Raw genomic sequence first — 20311 nt, forward strand, 5'->3', positions numbered from 1 at the left:
AGGTCAAGGCCATTTATCCTGAAGCCCAGTAAGTTGGTACTGTATTCTCCTTTATAACGCATTGTAAGTTAATATATCACTTTCGGAAGCTTTTATTACGTAACTTGATGTTTGGTCATACATAGAATTTTCCCGTAAATCAGTCAGCCAGTGATCATTACAAAAATTCATATAATACTTGATATAGAAAGTGTTAAAAGTTTTAAATCCATAATAATATGACACCAATAATAATGACTGCCATTCTCAAGACAAACAAACAAACACATGTGATATATCAACAGTCCCTCATCCTGCAGCTGATGCAAGCAACAGTTGTAAACTAATACTCTCCCAACCTTATCTATCAAGGATGGTGCTCCGGATCCGCAGCGACGCCTCTGAGGCCATATTTAGTTTAGGAGAGAAGTTCGGAGCACTGCCGGAGGAGACCCGGGAGCTGCTGGTGGCTGCTCGCACCCTTCGTCTGAACATTGTGGGCGTCGCCTTCCACGTTGGTTCTGGGTGTGGCGAGTCCAGCGCTTACACCCGCGCTATTGCTGCTGCCCGCAAGGTCAGTATTACTGCTGCCCGCAAGGTCAGTATTACTGCTGCCCGCAAGGTCAGTATTACTGCTGCCCGCAAGGTCAGTATTGTTGCTGCCCGCAAGGTCAGTATTACTGCTGCCCGCAAGGTCAGTATTACTGCTGCCCGCAAGGTCAGTATTGTTGCTGCCCGCAAGGTCAGTATTACTGCTGCCCGCAAGATCAGTATTATTGCTGCCCACAAGGTCAGTATTACTGCTGCCCGCAAGGTCAGTATTGTTGCTGCCCGCAAGGTCAGTATTACTGCTGCCCGCAAGGTCAGTATTACTGCTGCCCGCAAGGTCAGTATTACTGCTGCCCACAAGGTCAGTATTGTTGCTGCCCGCAAGGTCAGTATTGTTGCTGCCCGCAAGGTCAGTATTACTGCTGCCCGCAAGGTCAGTATTGTTGCTGCCCGCAAGGTCAGTATTACTGCTGCCCGCAAGGTCAGTATTACTGCTGCCCGCAAGGTCAGTATTACTGCTGCCCGCAAGGTCAGTATTGTTGCTGCCCGCAAGGTCAGTATTACTGCTGCCCGCAAGGTCAGTATTACTGCTGCCCGCAAGGTCAGTATTACTGCTGCCCGCAAGGTCAGTATTGTTGCTGCCCGCAAGGTCAGTATTGTTGCTGCCCGCAAGGTCAGTATTACTGTTGCCCGCAAGATCAGTATTATTGCTGCCCACAAGGTCAGTATTACTGCTGCCCGCAAGGTCAGTATTGTTGCTGCCCGCAAGGTCAGTATTACTGCTGCCCGCAAGGTCAGTATTACTGCTGCCCGCAAGGTCAGTATTACTGCTGCCCACAAGGTCAGTATTGTTGCTGCCCGCAAGGTCAGTATTGTTGCTGCCCACAAGGTCAGTATTGTTGCTGCCCGCAAGGTCAGTATTGTTGCTGCCCGCAAGATCAGTATTACTGCTGCCCGCAAGGTCAGTATTACTGCTGCCCACAAGGTCAGTATTGTTGCTGCCCGCAAGGTCAGTATTGTTGCTGCCCGCAAGGTCAGTATTACTGCTGCCCGCAAGGTCAGTATTACTGCTGCCCACAAGGTCAGTATTACTGCTGCCCGCAAGATCAGTATTACTGCTGCCCGCAAGGTCAGTATTACTGCTGCCCGCAAGGTCAGTATTGTTGCTGCCCGCAAGGTCAGTATTACTGCTGCCCGCAAGGTCAGTATTACTGCTGCCCGCAAGGTCAGTATTACTGCTGCCCGCAAGGTCAGTATTACTGCTGCCCGCAAGGTCAGTATTACTGCTGCCCGCAAGGTCAGTATTGTTGCTGCCCACAAGGTCAGTATTGTTGCTGCCCGCAAGGTCAGTATTACTGCTGCCCGCAAGGTCAGTATTGTTGCTGCCCGCAAGGTCAGTATTACTGCTGCCCGCAAGGTCAGTATTACTGCTGCCCGCAAGGTCAGTATTACTGCTGCCCGCAAGGTCAGTATTACTGCTGCCCGCAAGGTCAGTATTGTTGCTGCCCGCAAGGTCAGTATTACTGCTGCCCGCAAGGTCAGTATTGTTGCTGCCCGCAAGGTCAGTATTACTGCTGCCCGCAAGGTCAGTATTACTGCTGCCCGCAAGGTCAGTATTACTGCTGCCCGCAAGGTCAGTATTGTTGCTGCCCGCAAGGTCAGTATTACTGCTGCCCGCAAGGTCAGTATTACTGCTGCCCGCAAGGTCAGTATTACTGCTGCCCGCAAGGTCAGTATTACTGCTGCCCGCAAGGTCAGTATTGTTGCTGCCCGCAAGGTCAGTATTACTGCTGCCCGCAAGGTCAGTATTGCTGCTGCCCGCAAGGTCAGTATTACTGCTGCCCGCAAGGTCAGTATTACTGCTGCCCACAAGGTCAGTATCGTTGCTGCCCGCAAGGTCAGTATTGTTGCTGCCCGCAAGGTCAGTATTGTTGCTGCCCGCAACGTCAGTATTACTGCTGCCCGCAAGGTCAGTATTACTGCTGCCCGCAAGGTCAGTATTACTGCTGCCCGCAAGATCAGTATTACTGCTGCCCGCAAGGTCAGTATTACTGCTGCCCGCAAGGTCAGTATTACTGCTGCCCGCAAGGTCAGTATTACTGCTGCCCACAAGGTCAGTATTACTGCTGCCCGCAAGGTCAGTATTACTGCTGCCCACAAGGTCAGTATTACTGCTGCCCGCAAGGTCAGTATTACTGCTGCCCGCAAGGTCAGTATTACTGCTGCCCGCAAGGTCAGTATTGTTGCTGCCCACAAGGTCAGTATTGTTGCTGCCCGCAAGGTCAGTATTACTGCTGCCCGCAAGGTCAGTATTGTTGCTGCCCGCAAGGTCAGTATTACTGCTGCCCGCAAGGTCAGTATTGTTGCTGCCCGCAAGGTCAGTATTACTGCTGCCCGCAAGGTCAGTATTACTGCTGCCCGCAAGGTCAGTATTACTGCTGCCCGCATGGTCAGTATTGTTGCTGCACGCAAGGTCAGTATTACTGCTGCCCGCAAGGTCAGTATTACTGCTGCCCGCAAGGTCAGTATTACTGCTGCCCGCAAGGTCAGTATTACTGCTGCCCGCAAGGTCAGTATTGTTGCTGCCCGCAAGGTCAGTATTACTGCTGCCCGCAAGGTCAGTATTGCTGCTGCCCGCAAGGTCAGTATTACTGCTGCCCGCAAGGTCAGTATTACTGCTGCCCGCAAGGTCAGTATCGTTGCTGCCCGCAAGGTCAGTATTGTTGCTGCCCGCAAGGTCAGTATTGTTGCTGCCCGCAAGGTCAGTATTACTGCTGCCCGCAAGGTCAGTATTACTGCTGCCCGCAAGGTCAGTATTACTGCTGCCCGCAAGATCAGTATTACTGCTGCCCGCAAGGTCAGTATTACTGCTGCCCGCAAGGTCAGTATTACTGCTGCCCGCAAGGTCAGTATTACTGCTGCCCACAAGGTCAGTATTACTGCTGCCCGCAAGGTCAGTATTACTGCTGCCCGCAAGGTCAGTATTACTGCTGCCCACAAGGTCAGTATTACTGCTGCCCGCAAGGTCAGTATTTCTGCTGCCCGCAAGGTCAGTATTGCAGCTAATCATAACTCCCAGATCCCTTTCGCAATCCGACTTCGCAATCTCAACACCATCTAGCTCGTATCTTGTAACTCTATCATCATTACCTAGCCTCAACTTTACATTTATCAGCATTAAACTGCATTTGCCAATCTTTTGACAATTTCAAAACCCTATTTAGATCAACTTGAAGTGATAGTGAGTCTTCTTCCGTGTTAATTTCCCTACCGATTTTTGTATCATCGGCAAATTTGCAAATGTTGCTACTCAAACCTGAATCTAAATTATTTACATATATTATAAACAACAGAGGTCCCAGGACAGAGCCTTGAGGTACTCCACTAACAACATTATCCCACTCTGACTTAACCCCATTTATACTAACTTTCTGTTTCCTTTGGTATAGCCATGCCATAATCCAGCTTAATATAGCACCCCAATACCATGAGCCTCTATTTTTTTTAATCAGTCTTTCATGTGGCACTGTATCAAAAGCTTTGCTAAAGTCAAGATACACAACATCGCAATCCTTATCACTATCAACTGCCTCAACTATGCTGGAATAAAAAGATAACAAATTTGTTAAACATGAACGGCCATTTGTAAAACCATGTTGCGACTCATTTATTAATTTATGTTTTTTTAAGATGAAGACGAATTGTATTTGCAATTATCGATTCAAGTAACTTTCCCACAACAGACGTTAGGCTAATTGGCCAATAGTTTGACGCAAGTGATCTATCTCCTTTCTTAAAAATTGGTACCACATTAGCTACCTTCCATGACTCTGGCACTCTGCCTGACTCTATTGATTTATTACGTATGGTAGACAGTGGCTCACAAAGCTCCTCTTTGCATTCTTTAAGCACCCTGGCAAACACTTCATCCGGCCCTGGGGATTTGTTTGGTTTGAGTTTTACTATTTGTTTAATTACATCCTCCCTGGTAACTGCTAAACTAGTCAACCTGTCCTCGTCCCCACCCACATAGACTTGTTCGGCTGAAGGCATATTGTTAAGTTCTTCTTTAGTAAATACAGATATAAAATATTTATTTAAAATACTACTCATCTTCTCGTCATTATCCGTTATTTGACCTGTCTCAGTTTTTAATGGACCTATCCTTTCCCTAGTCTTAGTTCGATATAACTTAGAAACAAAAACTAGGATTTCTCTTCGCTTGCTCTGCTATGCGAACTTCATAGTTTCTTTTTGCTTTCCTTATCTCTTTTTTAACATTTCTAACCAGTTGTACGAATTCCTGTTCTAAACTGACGTCCCCATTCTTAATCCTTTTGTACCAAGCTCTCTTTTTACCTATAAGGTTCTTCAAATCCTTTGTTATCCACTTTGGGTCATTAGTATTCGATCTATTCAATTTGTATGGTATACTACGTTCCTGTGCTTTGTTTAGAATATTCTTAAATAAGTTATATTTTGAATCCACATCGAAATCCCCATTTACGTCACCTATCGCTGGGTTCATGTCTCGCTCTAAGACCGGCCCACACCCCCATGCCCAAGACTTTCCAATGTATTTGACCCAAAAAATTTCTTAGGCTATTGAAATCAGCTTTTCGAAAATCTGGCACTTTAACAGAATTTTCTCCTACAGGTCTATTCCATTCTTTGCTAAATCTGATTTCTTTGTGATCACGGGGAGCCGGTCGGCCGAGCGGACAGCACGCTGGACTTGTGATCCTGTGGTCCTGGGTTCGATCGCAGGCGCCGGCGAGAAACAATGGCCAGAGTTTCTTTCACCCTATGCCCCTGTTACCTAGCAGTAAAATAGGTACCTGGGTGTTAGTCAGCTGTCACGGGCTGCTTCCTGGGGGTGGAGGCCTGGTCGAGGACCGGGCCGCGGGGACACTAAAAAAGCCCCGAAATCATCTCAAGATAACCTCAAGATCACTGTTCCCTAGCTCACTCCCTATTTCGATGTAATTCATTTGTGTTTCCCTGTTAGTTAACACTAAATCTAAAATATTATTTTCCCGAGTTGGTTCCTTAATGTGTTGGGTAAGAAAGCAATCGTCAATTAATTCTAGGAAATCGTCTGCTTCATTATTTCCTGTTTTGTTAGACCAATTTATTCCACTGAAATTAAAGTCACCCATGACGCAAATACTGCTAGACCTAGATACTCTAGATATTTCATCCCATAGGTGCTTTGCTTCCATCCTGTTTAAGTTTGGTGGCCTGTATATAACTCCTATTATAAGATTATTTGCTCTTTCGTTTAATTCTATCCAAATATTTCTGTATGTGGTTCAGTTTTGATTCCTTCTTTGAGACTACATTTCAAATTTTCCCTAACATATATAGCTACTCCCCCTCCTCGTCTAATATAGCTATCTGTGTGAAATAGTTTAAATCCATTTATTTGATATTCAGCTAATAATTCTCTAGTTTCTACATTCATCCACATTTCGGTAAGTGCAATAATATCTATTTTTTCTGTACAGTTAAGAGCATTTAACTCGTTAATTTGTTACACACAGAGATCACACTAACGTGATGCATCAAATGAACAAATCCACAAGGGCCGTGACGAGGATTCGAACCTGCGTCCGGGAGCATCCCAGACACTGCCATAATCGACTGAGCTACGACAGAGTAAGAGTTGAAACCGAAGTTCTACTGAACTTACTGGATCCCGTAGTAGGGCTACGGGATCCAGTAAGTTCAGTAGATCTTCGGTTTCAACTCTTTTACCTTGTCGTAGCTCAGTCGATTAAGGCAGTGTCTGGGATGCTCCCGGACGCAGGTTCGAATCTTCGTCACGGCCCTTGTGGATTTGTTACTTCATTTTGTTTCTTAGACTTCTACTGTTAGTGTAATATACTCTAAGTGAATTGTTATTTTGAGGCCCTTCTCTTTCACTGATCATTTTGCCAATTTGTTTCTCCAACAAACACATACTTTTATTACTTCCTTCCTCCCTATCAATTCCCATACCTCTATCTACTAACAGTTTAAATCCAAACAAACACCTCTAACCACTGGTTCCAACGAGTTCGCAACAGCAACAACCCCAGCCCTCGAAAGATGCACCCCATCACGAGCATACATTTCATTTCTTCCATAGAAGTGTTCCCAGTTGTCTATGAAAGATATTGCATTTGATTTGCAATATCTTTCCAGCCGGCAATTGACACCAAGTGCCCTCGACAACCATTCATTCCCAACGCTCTTTCTTGGAAGAATGCCACATATGATCGGGATTCCTCCCTTGCTCCTAACTAATTCTATGGCTTTGTTAAATTTCTGTGTCAGTTCCTCACTGCTAACTCGTCCAACATCATTACCCCCTGCACTAATACAAATAATGGGTTTGTTCCCATTTCCCGTCATAATAACTTTCATGTTGTCAACAATATCTCCAATTCCAACTCCCGGATAGCAGACCCTTAACCTGTTCCCCCCTATCTCTGGCACAAAACTTCCTGTCTAAATACCTCACCTGGGAATCTCCCACAACCAAAATTCGCTTAGGTACCTCCTTAACTTTCTGAGCGCTTTGAGAGGCCTGTGCTTCCTTGATTTCCCTTGCGAGTGAACTGCAGTCTCACCACAACACTCGTTTTTCAACACGGCCAATGAATTTGAAGTCCTTAGAGCGTCTGAAGTCGGCCTTGTCAAGGTCTTCTTAAGACCCCTGTCCTTAACGACTTTCCACGACGAGGTCTTGTTAATATTGGTCTCCTCCTTCGTTTCTTCTCGATGTTTCAGCTGTCATACCTCCTCCCGTAGGGAATCTATCTCTGCTCTCAGAGTTCCAACTAGATTCATCAATTCCTTCACTAATCCTTCCATTATTGCTATAATAATATTACTACAATTTGAGATCCAGCTAACACAACCTTTCACTGTGACTGCACCTGACTGACCTTGCCCAAAAGCGCTGTGTGTATTAGTGGCTTTAGGCATAGTAAAGCTGCAATAGATACTAGCTGTATCTATTACTCCAACATTCTGTCTAACTCATTCTCTATGTATGAGTTACTTTTACCTAAATAACCTACTACTACTATTATTATTATTATTATTTATAACCCATTATCTTGCCTCATAACATTTACGTTTAGATCCAATACTCCTGTGTGAGAGAAGCAAGGATTTACACGTACAATATATTAGGCAAGAATTAACACTCAGGTGATAGAAAACTAATAACCAAAGAATATTAGGGGTTGGGGGGGGGGGAGCATATCGCCCAAATATGCAATAAATGAAAACTTATTCAAAAAAATCGAAATTTCTTGACTAGTTGTATATGAAAAAGGCTTCAACTGGTCCGAGTCACAGCATCGTAGTATAGATAGAGAGGGAGAATTTTTTTTTTTTAATTATGTCAACATTTTTTGAAAATGTTCAAAAATTAACATCAAACACAAGTGTCAACTGAAATCATGTCTATGACTGTCAGCTATCACAAAAACATATGATAAAATAATTATTACTTTTATCCAAAGAATATTTAGTTGAAAAAATAAGATTTTTTCTTCTAATTTATTTCTCATTTTTTTATCGGGCGATTTTCATGAAACTTATACACCTTACTGCACCTAAGCCTTTCTGTAATGGTGCCAATTTTGGAGGAAATTGGTTGATGTTAACCTCAGCCACAGGTGGCAGAATCTTTGACTTCATTTACTGTCAAGTAACGTAAAAGTGACTCTACTCTTTAATTTTTTATTCAATTTACATTAAAATTATACCTTATATGTAGAGTTTATGTCTCTACAATTAATACAAAATACGTAATCCCTAAAGTCCTTTGTTGATATTATAAATGTTTATAAGCACAAGATTTTGGCATAAATTTTTGTGGAACTTTGACAATTGTTATTAGTAAAACTAATCATATTTTTGATAATCCGCCTGAGTAGATCCTTTATTATATGCTAATGTGATAGATGAGTGTCATAAAAATGATTTCAATCCAAACTTGTGGTTGTAGAGTATTATTGAAAATTAGTTGACAAAAAATTTTTGTCTTTCTATTTAGGCTGTGATACTAAAACTTGGAACAGTTGCAACGCTTTTCATATACAACAAGTCAAAAAAGTTTGATAGACATTAAACAACTTTTAATATCTGGCCCTTAAACAGTGTCCAAGTACACTATCTTCTTACACTTCAATCTTCCTAAATGAACACTGTGAGTGATCCTTGTTGTAAGTTGCATTCATAATTCACAAAATTCAGTAATATAAGCATGGTGGCAAATACATAAAGGAACACGACAGGGGAAGGGGGGGGGGAATATCCTGCAGGCAACATTGACACAACCTCCCTCACAGGTAGCCATGAGCAAACTGGATCTGCTTGCTTCTCCAGGCAACATACTGTAAAAAGCTTGTACTATAACCATCCAAATTCTCTAATGAGTTATATCCAAACACTTAACAAAACACTACAAAATAACTTACCTAATGGCTGCTTACTACTTAGTCAACCACTGAGTTCAAATTCTTAAATACAGCCAGTAGTTCACACGTTAAATAATTTGATGCACGGCTGGCAGCTCTGCAGGCCAGGCCGACCAACCGACCAACTCTGTACTTATATGTATATTGGTTGTTTCAGTACCTAGACCATCCTGGTCGTAACTAGACCATCCTGGTCGTAACTACACCATCCTGGTCGTAACTACACCATCCTGGTCGTAACTACACCATCCTGGTCGTAACTACACCATCCTGGTCGTAACCAGACCATCCTGGTCGTAACTAGACCATCCTGGTCGTAACTAGACCACCCTGGTCGTAACTAGACCACCCTGGTCTTAACCAGACCATCCTGGTCGTAACCAGACCATCCTGGTCGTAACCAGACCACCCTGGTCGTAACTACGCCATCCTTGTCGTAACCAGACCATCCTGGTCGTAACCAGACCACCCTGGTCGTAACCAGACCACCCTGGTCGTAACCAGACCACCCCGGTCGTAACCAGACCACCCTGGTCGTAACCAGACCACCCTGGTCGTAACCAGACCACCCCGGTCGTAACCAGACCACCCCGGTCGTAACCAGACCACCCTGGTCGTAACCAGACCACCCCGGTCGTAACCAGACCACCCTGGTCGTAACCAGACCACCCTGGTCGTAACCAGACCACCCCGGTCGTAACCAGACCACCCCGGTCGTAACCAGACCACCCTGGTCGTAACCAGACCACCCCGGTCGTAACCAGACCACCCTGGTCGTAACCAGACCACCCTGGTCGTAACCAGACCACCCCGGTCGTAACCAGACCACCCCGGTCGTAACCAGACCACCCCGGTCGTAACCAGACCACCCTGGTCGTAACTACACCATCCTGGTCGTAACCAGACCACCCCGGTCGTAACCAGACCACCCTGGTCGTAACTACACCATCCTGGTCGTAACCAGACCATCCTGGTCGTAACTACACCATCCTGGTCTTAACCAGACCATCCTGGTCGTAACTAGACCATCCTGGTCGTAACCAGACCACCCTGGTCGTAACTAGACCACCCTGGTCGTAACCAGACCACCCTGGTCGTAACCAGACCACCCTGGTCGTAACCAGACCACCCTGGTCGTAACTAGACCACCCTGGTCGTAACCAGACCACCCTGGTCGTAACCAGACCACCCTGGTCGTAACCAGACCACCCTGGTCGTAACCAGACCATCCTGGTCGTAACCAGACCATCCTGGTCGTAACCAGACCACCCTGGTCGTAACCAGACCACCCTGGTCGTAACCAGACCATCCTGGTCGTAACCAGACCATCCTGGTCGTAACCAGACCACCCTGGTCGTAACCAGACCATCCTGGTCGTAACTACACCATCCTGGTCGTAACCAGACCACCCTGGTCGTAACCAGACCATCCTGGTCGTAACCAGACCACCCTGGTCGTAACCAGACCACCCTGGTCGTAACCAGACCATCCTGGTCGTAACTACACCATCCTGGTCGTAACCAGACCACCCTGGTCGTAACCAGACCATCCTGGTCGTAACCAGACCACCCTGGTCGTAACCAGACCATCCTGGTCGTAACCAGACCACCCTGGTCGTAACCAGACCACCCTGGTCGTAACCAGACCATCCTCGTCGTAACCAGACCACCCTGGTCGTAACCAGACCACCCTGGTCGTAACCAGACCACCCTGGTCGTAACCAGACCATCCTGGTCGTAACCAGACCACCCTGGTCGTAACCAGACCATCCTGGTCGTAACCAGACCATCCTGGTCGTAACCAGACCACCCTGGTCGTAATCAGACCACCCTGGTCGTAACCAGACCACCCTGGTCGTAACCAGACCACCCTGGTCGTAACCAGACCACCCTGGTCGTAACCAGACCACCCTGGTCGTAACTAGACCACCCTGGTCGTAACCAGACCACCCTGGTCGTAACCAGACCACCCTGGTCGTAACCAGACCACCCTGGTCGTAACCAGACCATCCTGGTCGTAACCAGACCATCCTGGTCGTAACCAGACCACCCTGGTCGTAACCAGACCACCCTGGTCGTAACCAGACCATCCTGGTCGTAACCAGACCATCCTGGTCGTAACCAGACCACCCTGGTCGTAACCAGACCATCCTGGTCGTAACTACACCATCCTGGTCGTAACCAGACCACCCTGGTCGTAACCAGACCATCCTGGTCGTAACCAGACCATCCTGGTCGTAACTACACCATCCTGGTCGTAACCAGACCACCCTGGTCGTAACCAGACCATCCTGGTCGTAACCAGACCACCCTGGTCGTAACCAGACCACCCTGGTCGTAACCAGACCATCCTGGTCGTAACCAGACCACCCTGGTCGTAACCAGACCACCCTGGTCGTAACCAGACCATCCTGGTCGTAACCAGACCATCCTGGTCGTAACCAGACCATCCTGGTCGTAACCAGACCACCCTGGTCGTAACCAGACCACCCTGGTCGTAACCAGACCACCCTGGTCGTAACCAGACCACCCTGGTCGTAACCAGACCATCCTGGTCGTAACTACACCATCCTGGTCGTAACCAGACCACCCTGGTCGTAACCAGACCATCCTGGTCGTAACCAGACCACCCTGGTCGTAACCAGACCATCCTGGTCGTAACCAGACCATCCTGGTCGTAACCAGACCATCCTGGTCGTAACCAGACCACCCTGGTCGTAACCAGACCACCTGGTCGTAACCAGACCAACCCTGGTCGTAACCAGACCACCCTGGTCGTAACCAGACCACCCTGGTTGTAACCAGACCACCCTGGTCGTAACCAGACCACCCTGGTCGTAACCAGACAATCCTGGTCGTAACCAGACCTCCCTGGTCGTAACCAGACCACCCTGGTCGTAACCAGACCACCCTGGTCGTAAGAAGACCATCCTGGTCGTAACCAGACCACCCTGGTCGTAACCAGACCATCCTGGTCGTAACCAGACCATCCTGGTCGTAACTACACCATCCTGGTCGTAACCAGACCACCCTGGTCGTAACCAGACCATCCTGGTCGTAACCAGACCACCCTGGTCGTAACCAGACCACCCTGGTCGTAACCAGACCATCCTGGTCGTAACCAGACCACCCTGGTCGTAACCAGACCACCCTGGTCGTAACCAGACCATCCTGGTCGTAACCAGACCATCCTGGTCGTAACCAGACCATCCTGGTCGTAACCAGACCACCCTGGTCGTAACCAGACCACCCTGGTCGTAACCAGACCACCCTGGTCGTAACCAGACCATCCTGGTCGTAACCAGACCACCCTGGTCGTAACCAGACCACCCTGGTCGTAACCAGACCACCCTGGTCGTAACCAGACCATCCTGGTCGTAACCAGACCACCCTGGTCGTAACCAGACCACCCTGGTCGTAACCAGACCATCCTGGTCGTAACCAGACCACCCTGGTCGTAACCAGACCATCCTGGTCGTAACCAGACCATCCTGGTCGTAACTCAACCATCCTGGTCGTAACCAGACCACCCTGGTCGTAACCAGACCATCCCTGGTCGTAACCAGACCACCCTGGTCGTAACCAGACCATCCTGGTCGTAACCAGACCATCCTGGTCGTAACCAGACCATCCTGGTCGTAACCTAGACCACCCTGGTCGTAACCAGACCACCCTGGTCGTAACCAGGACCATCCTGGTCGTAACCAGACCATCCCTGGTCGTAACCAGACCACCCTGGTCGTAACCAGACCACCCTGGTCGTAACCAGACCACCCTGGTCGTAACCTAGACCATCCTGTCGTAACCAGACCACCCTGGTCGTAACCAGACCACCCTGGTCGTAACCAGACACCCTGGTCGTAACAGAAACCATCCCTGGCGTAACCAGACCACCCTGGTCGTAACCAGACCACCCCTGGTCGTAACCAGACCACCCTGGTCGTAACCAGACCATCCTGGTCGTAACCAGACCCACCCTGGTCGTAACAGACCATCCTGGTCGTAACCAGACCACTCCTGGTCGTAACCAGACCATCCTGGTCGTAACCAGACCACCCTGGTCGTAACTAGACCACCCTGGTCGTAACCAGACCACCCTGGTCGTAACCAGACCACCCTGGTCGTAACCAGACCATCCTGGTCGTAACCAGACCATCCTGGTCGTAACCAGACCACCCTGGTCGTAACTAGACCACCCTGGTCGTAACCAGACCACCCTGGTCGTAACCAGACCACCCTGGTCGTAACCAGACCACCCTGGTCGTAACCAGACCACCCTGGTCGTAACCAGACCATCCTGGTCGTAACTCAGACCACCCTGGTCGTAACCAGACCACCTGGTCGTAACCAGACCACCCTGGTCGTAACCAGACCATCCTGGTCGTAACCAGACCACCCTGGTCGTAACCAGACCACCCTGGTCGTAACCAGACCACCCTGGTCGTAACCAGACCACCCTGGTCGTAACCAGACCACCCTGGTCGTAACCAGACCACCCTGGTCGTAACCAGACCACCCTGGTCGTAACCAGACCATCCTGGTCGTAACCAGACCACCCTGGTCGTAACCAGACCACCCTGGTCGTAACCAGACCACCCTGGTCGTAACCAGACCATCCTGGTCGTAACTACACCATCCTGGTCGTAACCAGACCACCCTGGTCGTAACCAGACCACCCTGGTCGTAACCAGACCACCCTGGTCGTAACCAGACCACCCTGGTCGTAACCAGACCATCCTGGTCGTAACCAGACCACCCTGGTCGTAACCAGACCACCCTGGTCGTAACCAGACCACCCTGGTCGTAACCAGACCATCCTGGTCGTAACCAGACCACCCTGGTTCGTAACCAGACCACCCTGGTCGTAACCAGACCATCCTGGTCGTAACCAGACCATCCTGGGTCGTAACTACAACCATCCCTGGTCGTAACTACACCATCCTGGTCGTAACCAGACCACCCTGGTCGTAACCAGACCATCCTGGTCGTAACCAGACCACCCTGGTCGTAACTAGACCACCCTGGTCGTAACCAGACCAACCCTGGTCGAAACCAGACCCACCCTGGTCGTAACCAGACCACCCTGGTCGTAACCAGACCATCCTGGTCGTAAACCAGACCACCCTGGTCGTAAACCAGACCACCCTGGTCGTAACCAGACCACCCTGGTCGTAACCAGACCACCCTGGTCGTAACCAGACCATCCTGGTCGTAACCAGACCACCCTGGTCGTAAACCAGACCATCCTGGTCGTAACCAGACCACTCTGGTCGTAACCAGACCACCCTGGTCGTAACCAGACCATCCTGGTCGTAACCAGACCATCCTGGTCGTAACCAGACCACCCTGGTCGTAACCTAGACCACCCTGGTCGTAACCAGACCACCCTGGTCGTAACCAGACCATCCTGGTCGTAACCTAGACCACCCTGGTCGTAACCAGACCACCCTGGTCGTAACCAGACCACCCTGGTCGTAACCAGACCACCCTGGTCGTAACTAGACCATCCTGGTCGTAACCAGACCACCCTGGTCGTAACCAGACCACTCCTGGTCGTAACCAGACCACCCTGGTCGTAACTAGACCATCCTGGTCGTAACCAGACCATCCTGGTTCGTAACTAGACCATCCTGGTCGTAACCAGACCACCCTGGTCGTAACCAGACCATCCTGGTCGTAACCAGACCATCCTGGTCGTACCAGACCATCCCTGGTCGTAACCAGACCATCCTGGTCGTAACCAGACCATCCTGGTCGTAACCAGGACCATCCTGGTCGTAACCAGACCATCCTGGTCGTAACCAGACCATCCTGGTCGTAACCAGACCATCCTGGTCGTAACCAGACCATCCTGGTCGTAACTAGACCACCCTGTCGTAACCACCACCCAACCATCCTGGTCCGACCCGACCACCCTGGGTCGTAACCTAGACCACCCTGGTCGTAACCAGACCACCCTGGTCGTAACTAGACCATCCTGGTCGTAACCAGACCACCCTGGTCGTAACCTAGACCACCCTGGTCGTAACCAGACCACCCTGGTCGTAACCAGACACCCTGTCGTAACCAGACCTCCTGGTCGTAACCAGACCACCCTGGTCGTAACCAGACCATCCCTGGTCGTAACCAGACCACCCTGGTCGTAACCAGACCATCCTGGTCGTAACCTAGACCACCCTGGTCGTAACCAGACCACCCTGGTCGTAACCAGACCACCCTGGTCGTAACCAGACCACCCTGGTCGTAACCAGACCATCCTGGTCGTAACTAGACCATCCTGGTCGTAACCAGACCACCCTGGTCGTAACCAGACCATCCTGGTCGTAACCAGACCACCTGGTCGTAACCAGACCACCCTGGTCGTAACCAGACCACCCTGGTCGTAACCAGACCACCCTGGTCGTAACCAGACCACCCTGGTCGTAACCAGACCACCCTGGTCGTAACCAGACCACCCTGGTCGTAACCAGACCATCCTGGTCGTAACCAGACCACCCTGGTCGTAACCAGACCACCCTGGTCGTAACCAGACCATCCTGGTCGTAACCAGACCACCCTGGTCGTAACCAGACCACCCTGGTCGTAACCAGACCATCCTGGTCGTAACCAGACCACCCTGGTCGTAACCAGACCATCCTGGTCGTAACCAGACCACCCTGGTCGTAACCAGACCATCCTGGTCGTAACCAGACCACCCTGGTCGTAACCAGACCACCCTGGTCGTAACCAGACCATCCTGGTCGTAACCAGACCACCTGGTCGTAACCAGACCACCCTGGTCGTAACCAGACCATCCTGGTCGTAACCAGACCATCCTGGTCGTAACCAGACCATCCTGGTCGTAACCAGACCACCCTGGTCGTAACCAGACCATCCTGGTCGTAACCAGACCATCCTGGTCGTAACCAGACCACCCTGGTCGTAACTAGACCACCCTGGTCGTAACCAGACCACCCTGGTCGTAACCAGACCATCCTGGTCGTAACCAGACCACCCTGGTCGTAACAGACCACCCTGGTCGTAACCAGACCATCCTGGTCGTAACCAGACCACCCTGGTCGTAACCAGACCACCCTGGTCGTAACTAGACCATCCTGGTCGTAACCAGACCACCCTGGTCGTAACCAGACCACCCTGGTCGTAACAGACCACCCTGGTCGTAACAGACCATCCTGGTCGTAACCAGACCATCCTGGTCGTAACAGACCATCCTGGTCGTAACCAGACCACCCTGGTCGTAACCAGACCATCCTGGTCGTAAACCAGACCATCCTGGTCGTAACCAGGACCATCCTGGTCGTAACAGACCATCCTGGTCGTAACAGACCATCCTGGTCGTAACCAGACCACCCTGGTCGTAACTAGACCACCCTAGTCGTAACTAGACCACCTGGTCGTAACTAGACCATCCTGGTCGTAACCAGACCATCCTGGTCGTAACTAGCCCATCCTGGTCGTAACTAGACAATCCTGGTCGTAACCAGACCATCCTGGTCGTAACTAGACCATCCTGGTCGTAACCAGACCACCCTGGTCGTAACTAGACCATCCTTGTCGTAACTAGACCATCCTGGTCGTAACTAGACCATCCTGGTCGTAACCAGACCACCTGGTCGTAACTAGGACCATCCTGGTCGTAACCAGACCACCCTGGTCGTAACTAGACCATCCTGGTCGTAACCAGACACCACCCTGGTCGTAACTAGACCATCCTGGTCGTAACCAGACCACCCTGGTCGTAACTACGACCACCCTGGTCGTAACCAGACCACCCTGGTCGTAAGCCAGACCCCGGTCGTAACTCCTGGTCGTAACAGACCACCCTGGTCGTAACCAGACCACCCTGGTCGTAACCAGACCACCCTGGTCGTAACCAGACCATCCTGGTCGTAACCAGACCACCCTGGTCGTAACCAGACCATCCTGGTCGTAACCAGACCATCCTGGTCGTAACCAGACCATCCTGGTCGTAACCAGACCACCCTGGTCGTAACCAGACCATCCTGGTCGTAACCAGACCATCCTGGTCGTAACCAGACCATCCTGGTCGTAACCAGACCATCCTGGTCGTAACCAGACCACCCTGGTCGTAACCAGACCATCCTGGTCGTAACCAGACCACCCTGGTCGTAACCAGACCATCCTGGTCGTAACCAGACCACCCTGGTCGTAACCAGACCACCCTGGTCGTAACCAGACCACCCTGGTCGTAACCAGACCACCCTGGTCGTAACCAGACCACCCTGGTCGTAACCAGACCACCCTGGTCGTAACCAGACCATCCTGGTCGTAACCAGACCACCCTGGTCGTAACCAGACCCCCCTGGTCGTAACCAGACCACCCTGGTCGTAACCAGACCATCCTGGTCGTAACTACACCATCCTGGTCGTAACCAGACCACCCTGGTCGTAACCAGACCACCCTGGTCGTAACCAGACCACCCTGGTCGTAACCAGACCACCCTGGTCGTAAACCAGACCACCCTGGTCGTAAACCAGACCACCCTGGTCGTAACCAGACCACCCTGGTCGTAACCAGACCATCCTGGTCGTAACCAGACCACCCTGGTCGTAACCAGACCACCCTGGTCGTAACCAGACCACCCTGGTCGTAACCAGACCATCCTGGTCGTAACTAGACCATCCTGGTCGTAACCAGACCACCCTGGTCGTAACCAGACCACCCTGGTCGTAACCAGACCATCCTGGTCGTAAACACACCACTCCTGGTCGTAACCAGACCACCCTGGTCGTAACCAGACCACCCTGGTCGTAACCAGACCACCCTGGTCGTAACCAGACCACCTGGTCGTAACCAGACCACCCTGGTCGTAACTCAGACCACCCTGGTCGTAACAGACACCCTGGTCGTAACCAGACCAGCCTGGTCGTAACCAGGACCACCCTGGTCGTAACCAGACCACCCTGGTCGTAACCAGACCACCCTGGTCGTAACCAGACCACCCTGGTCGTAACCGACCACCCTGGTCGTAACCAGACCATCCTGGTCGTAACCAGACCACCCTGGTCGTAACCAGACCACCCTGGTCGTAACCAGACCACCCTGGTCGTAACCAGACCACCCTGGTCGTAACCAGACCACCCTGGTCGTAACCAGCCACCCTGGTCGTAACCAGCCACCCTGGTCGTAACCAGACCATCCTGGTCGTAACCAGGACCACCCTGGTCGTAACCAGACCACCCTGGTCGTAACCAGACCACCCTGGTCGTAACCAGTACCACCCTGGTCGTAACCAGACCATCCTGGTCGTAACCAGACCATCCTGGTCGTAAACCAGACCACCCTGGTCGTAACCAGACCACCCTGGTCGTAACTAGACCCCTGGTCGTAACCAGACCACCCTGGTCGTAACCAGACCACCCTGGTCGTAACCAGACCATCCTGGTCGTAACCAGACCACCCTGGTCGTAACCAGACCACCCTGGTCGTAACCAGACCACCCTGGTCGTAACCAGACCACCCTGGTCGTAACCAGACCACCCTGGTCGTAACCAGACCACCCTGGTCGTAACCAGACCATCCTGGTCGTAACTACACCATCCTGGTCGTAACCAGACCACCCTGGTCGTAACCAGACCACCCTGGTCGTAACCAGACCACCCTGGTCGTAACCAGACCACCCTGGTCGTAACCAGACCACCCTGGTCGTAACCAGACCACCCTGGTCGTAACCAGACCACCCTGGTCGTAACCAGACCACCCTGGTCGTAACCAGACCACCCTGGTCGTAACCAGACCACCCTGGTCGTAACCAGACCACCCTGGTCGTAACCAGACCATCCTGGTCGTAACCAGACCACCCTGGTCGTAACCAGACCACCCTGGTCGTAACCAGACCACCTGTCGTAACCAGACCATCCCTGGTCGTAACTAGACCATCCTAGGTCGTAACCAGACCACCCTGGTCGTAACCAGACCATCCTGGTCGTAACCAGACCATCCCTGGTCGTAACCTAGACCATCCTGGTCGTAACCAGACCACCCTGGTCGTAACCAGACCATCCTGGTCGTAACTAGACCATCCTGGTCGTAACCAGACCACCCTGGTCGTAACTAGACCATCCTGGTCGTAACCAGACCACCCTGGTCGTAACTAGACCACCCTGGTCGTAACCAGACCACCCTGGTCGTAACCAGACCACCCTGGTCGTAACCAGACCATCCTGGTCGTAACCAGACCATCCTGGTCGTAACCAGACCACCCTGGTCGTAACCAGACCATCCTGGTCGTAACCAGACCACCCTGGTCGTAACCAGACCACCCTGGTCGTAACCAGACCACCCTGGTCGTAACCAGACCATCCTGGTCGTAACCAGACCATCCTGGTCGTAACCAGACCATCCTGGTCGTAACTAGACCATCCTGGTCGTAACCAGACCACCCTGGTCGTAACTAGACCACCCTAGTCGTAACCAGACCACCCTGGTCGTAACCAGACCACCCTGGTCGTAACCAGACCATCCTGGTCGTAACCAGACCACCTGGTCGTAACCAGACCATCCTGGTCGTAACCAGACCACCCTGGTCCGTAACCAGACCATCCTGGTCGTAACCAGACCATCCTGGTCGTAACCAGACCATCCCTGGTCGTAAACTAGACCATCCTGGTCGTAACCAGACCACCTGGTCGTAACAGACCATCCTGGTCGTAACCAGACCACCCTGGTCGTAACTAGACCACTCCTGGTCGTAACCAGACCACCCTGGTCGTAACCATACCACCCTGGTCGTAACCAGACCATCCTGGTCGTAACCAGACCACCCTGGTCGTAACACCGACCATCCTGGTCGTAACCTACCACCCTGGTCGTAACCAGACCACCCTGGTCGTAACCAGACCACCCTGGTCGTAACCAGACCATCCTGGTCGTAACCAGACCACCCTGGTCGTAACCAGACCATCCTGGTCGTAACCAGACCATCCTGGTCGTAACCAGACCATCCTGGTCGTAACCAGACCACCCTGGTCGTAACCAGACCATCCTGGTCGTAACCAGACCATCCTGGTCGTAACCAGACCATCCTGGTCGTAACCAGACCATCCTGGTCGTAACTAGACCATCCTGGTCGTAACCAGACCACCCTGGTCGTAACTAGACCCCTGGTCGTAACCAGACCACCCTGGTCGTAACCAGACCATCCTGGTCGTAACCAGACCATCCTGGTCGTAACAGACCATCCTGGTCGTAACCAGACCATCCTGGTCGTAACCAGACCATCCTGGTCGTAACTAGACCATCCTGGTCGTAACCAGACCACCTGGTCGTAAACTAGACCATCCTTG

The 20311-nt window shown here is 51.1% G+C and overlaps 1 protein-coding gene across 1 annotated transcript; it reads left to right on the top strand.

The window, feature by feature from the left end:
- Window positions 1–352: 352 nt before the first annotated feature.
- LOC138368011 (streptococcal hemagglutinin-like) lies at window positions 353–3649 on the top strand. Its single transcript, XM_069330301.1, has one exon. It carries the CDS (start codon window positions 353–355, stop codon window positions 3647–3649), a length of 3297 nt encoding a protein of 1098 aa, XP_069186402.1.
- Window positions 3650–20311: the final 16662 nt, after the last annotated feature.

Source organism: Procambarus clarkii, chromosome 24, assembly GCF_040958095.1.
Source record: "Procambarus clarkii isolate CNS0578487 chromosome 24, FALCON_Pclarkii_2.0, whole genome shotgun sequence".
Taxonomy (NCBI): domain Eukaryota; kingdom Metazoa; phylum Arthropoda; class Malacostraca; order Decapoda; family Cambaridae; genus Procambarus; species Procambarus clarkii.

Excerpts from the sequence above, each read along its gene's own strand:
- LOC138368011 (XM_069330301.1), top strand. The coding sequence starts at position 353 with ATGGTGCTCCGGATCCGCAGCGACGCCTCTGAGGCCATATTTAGTTTA.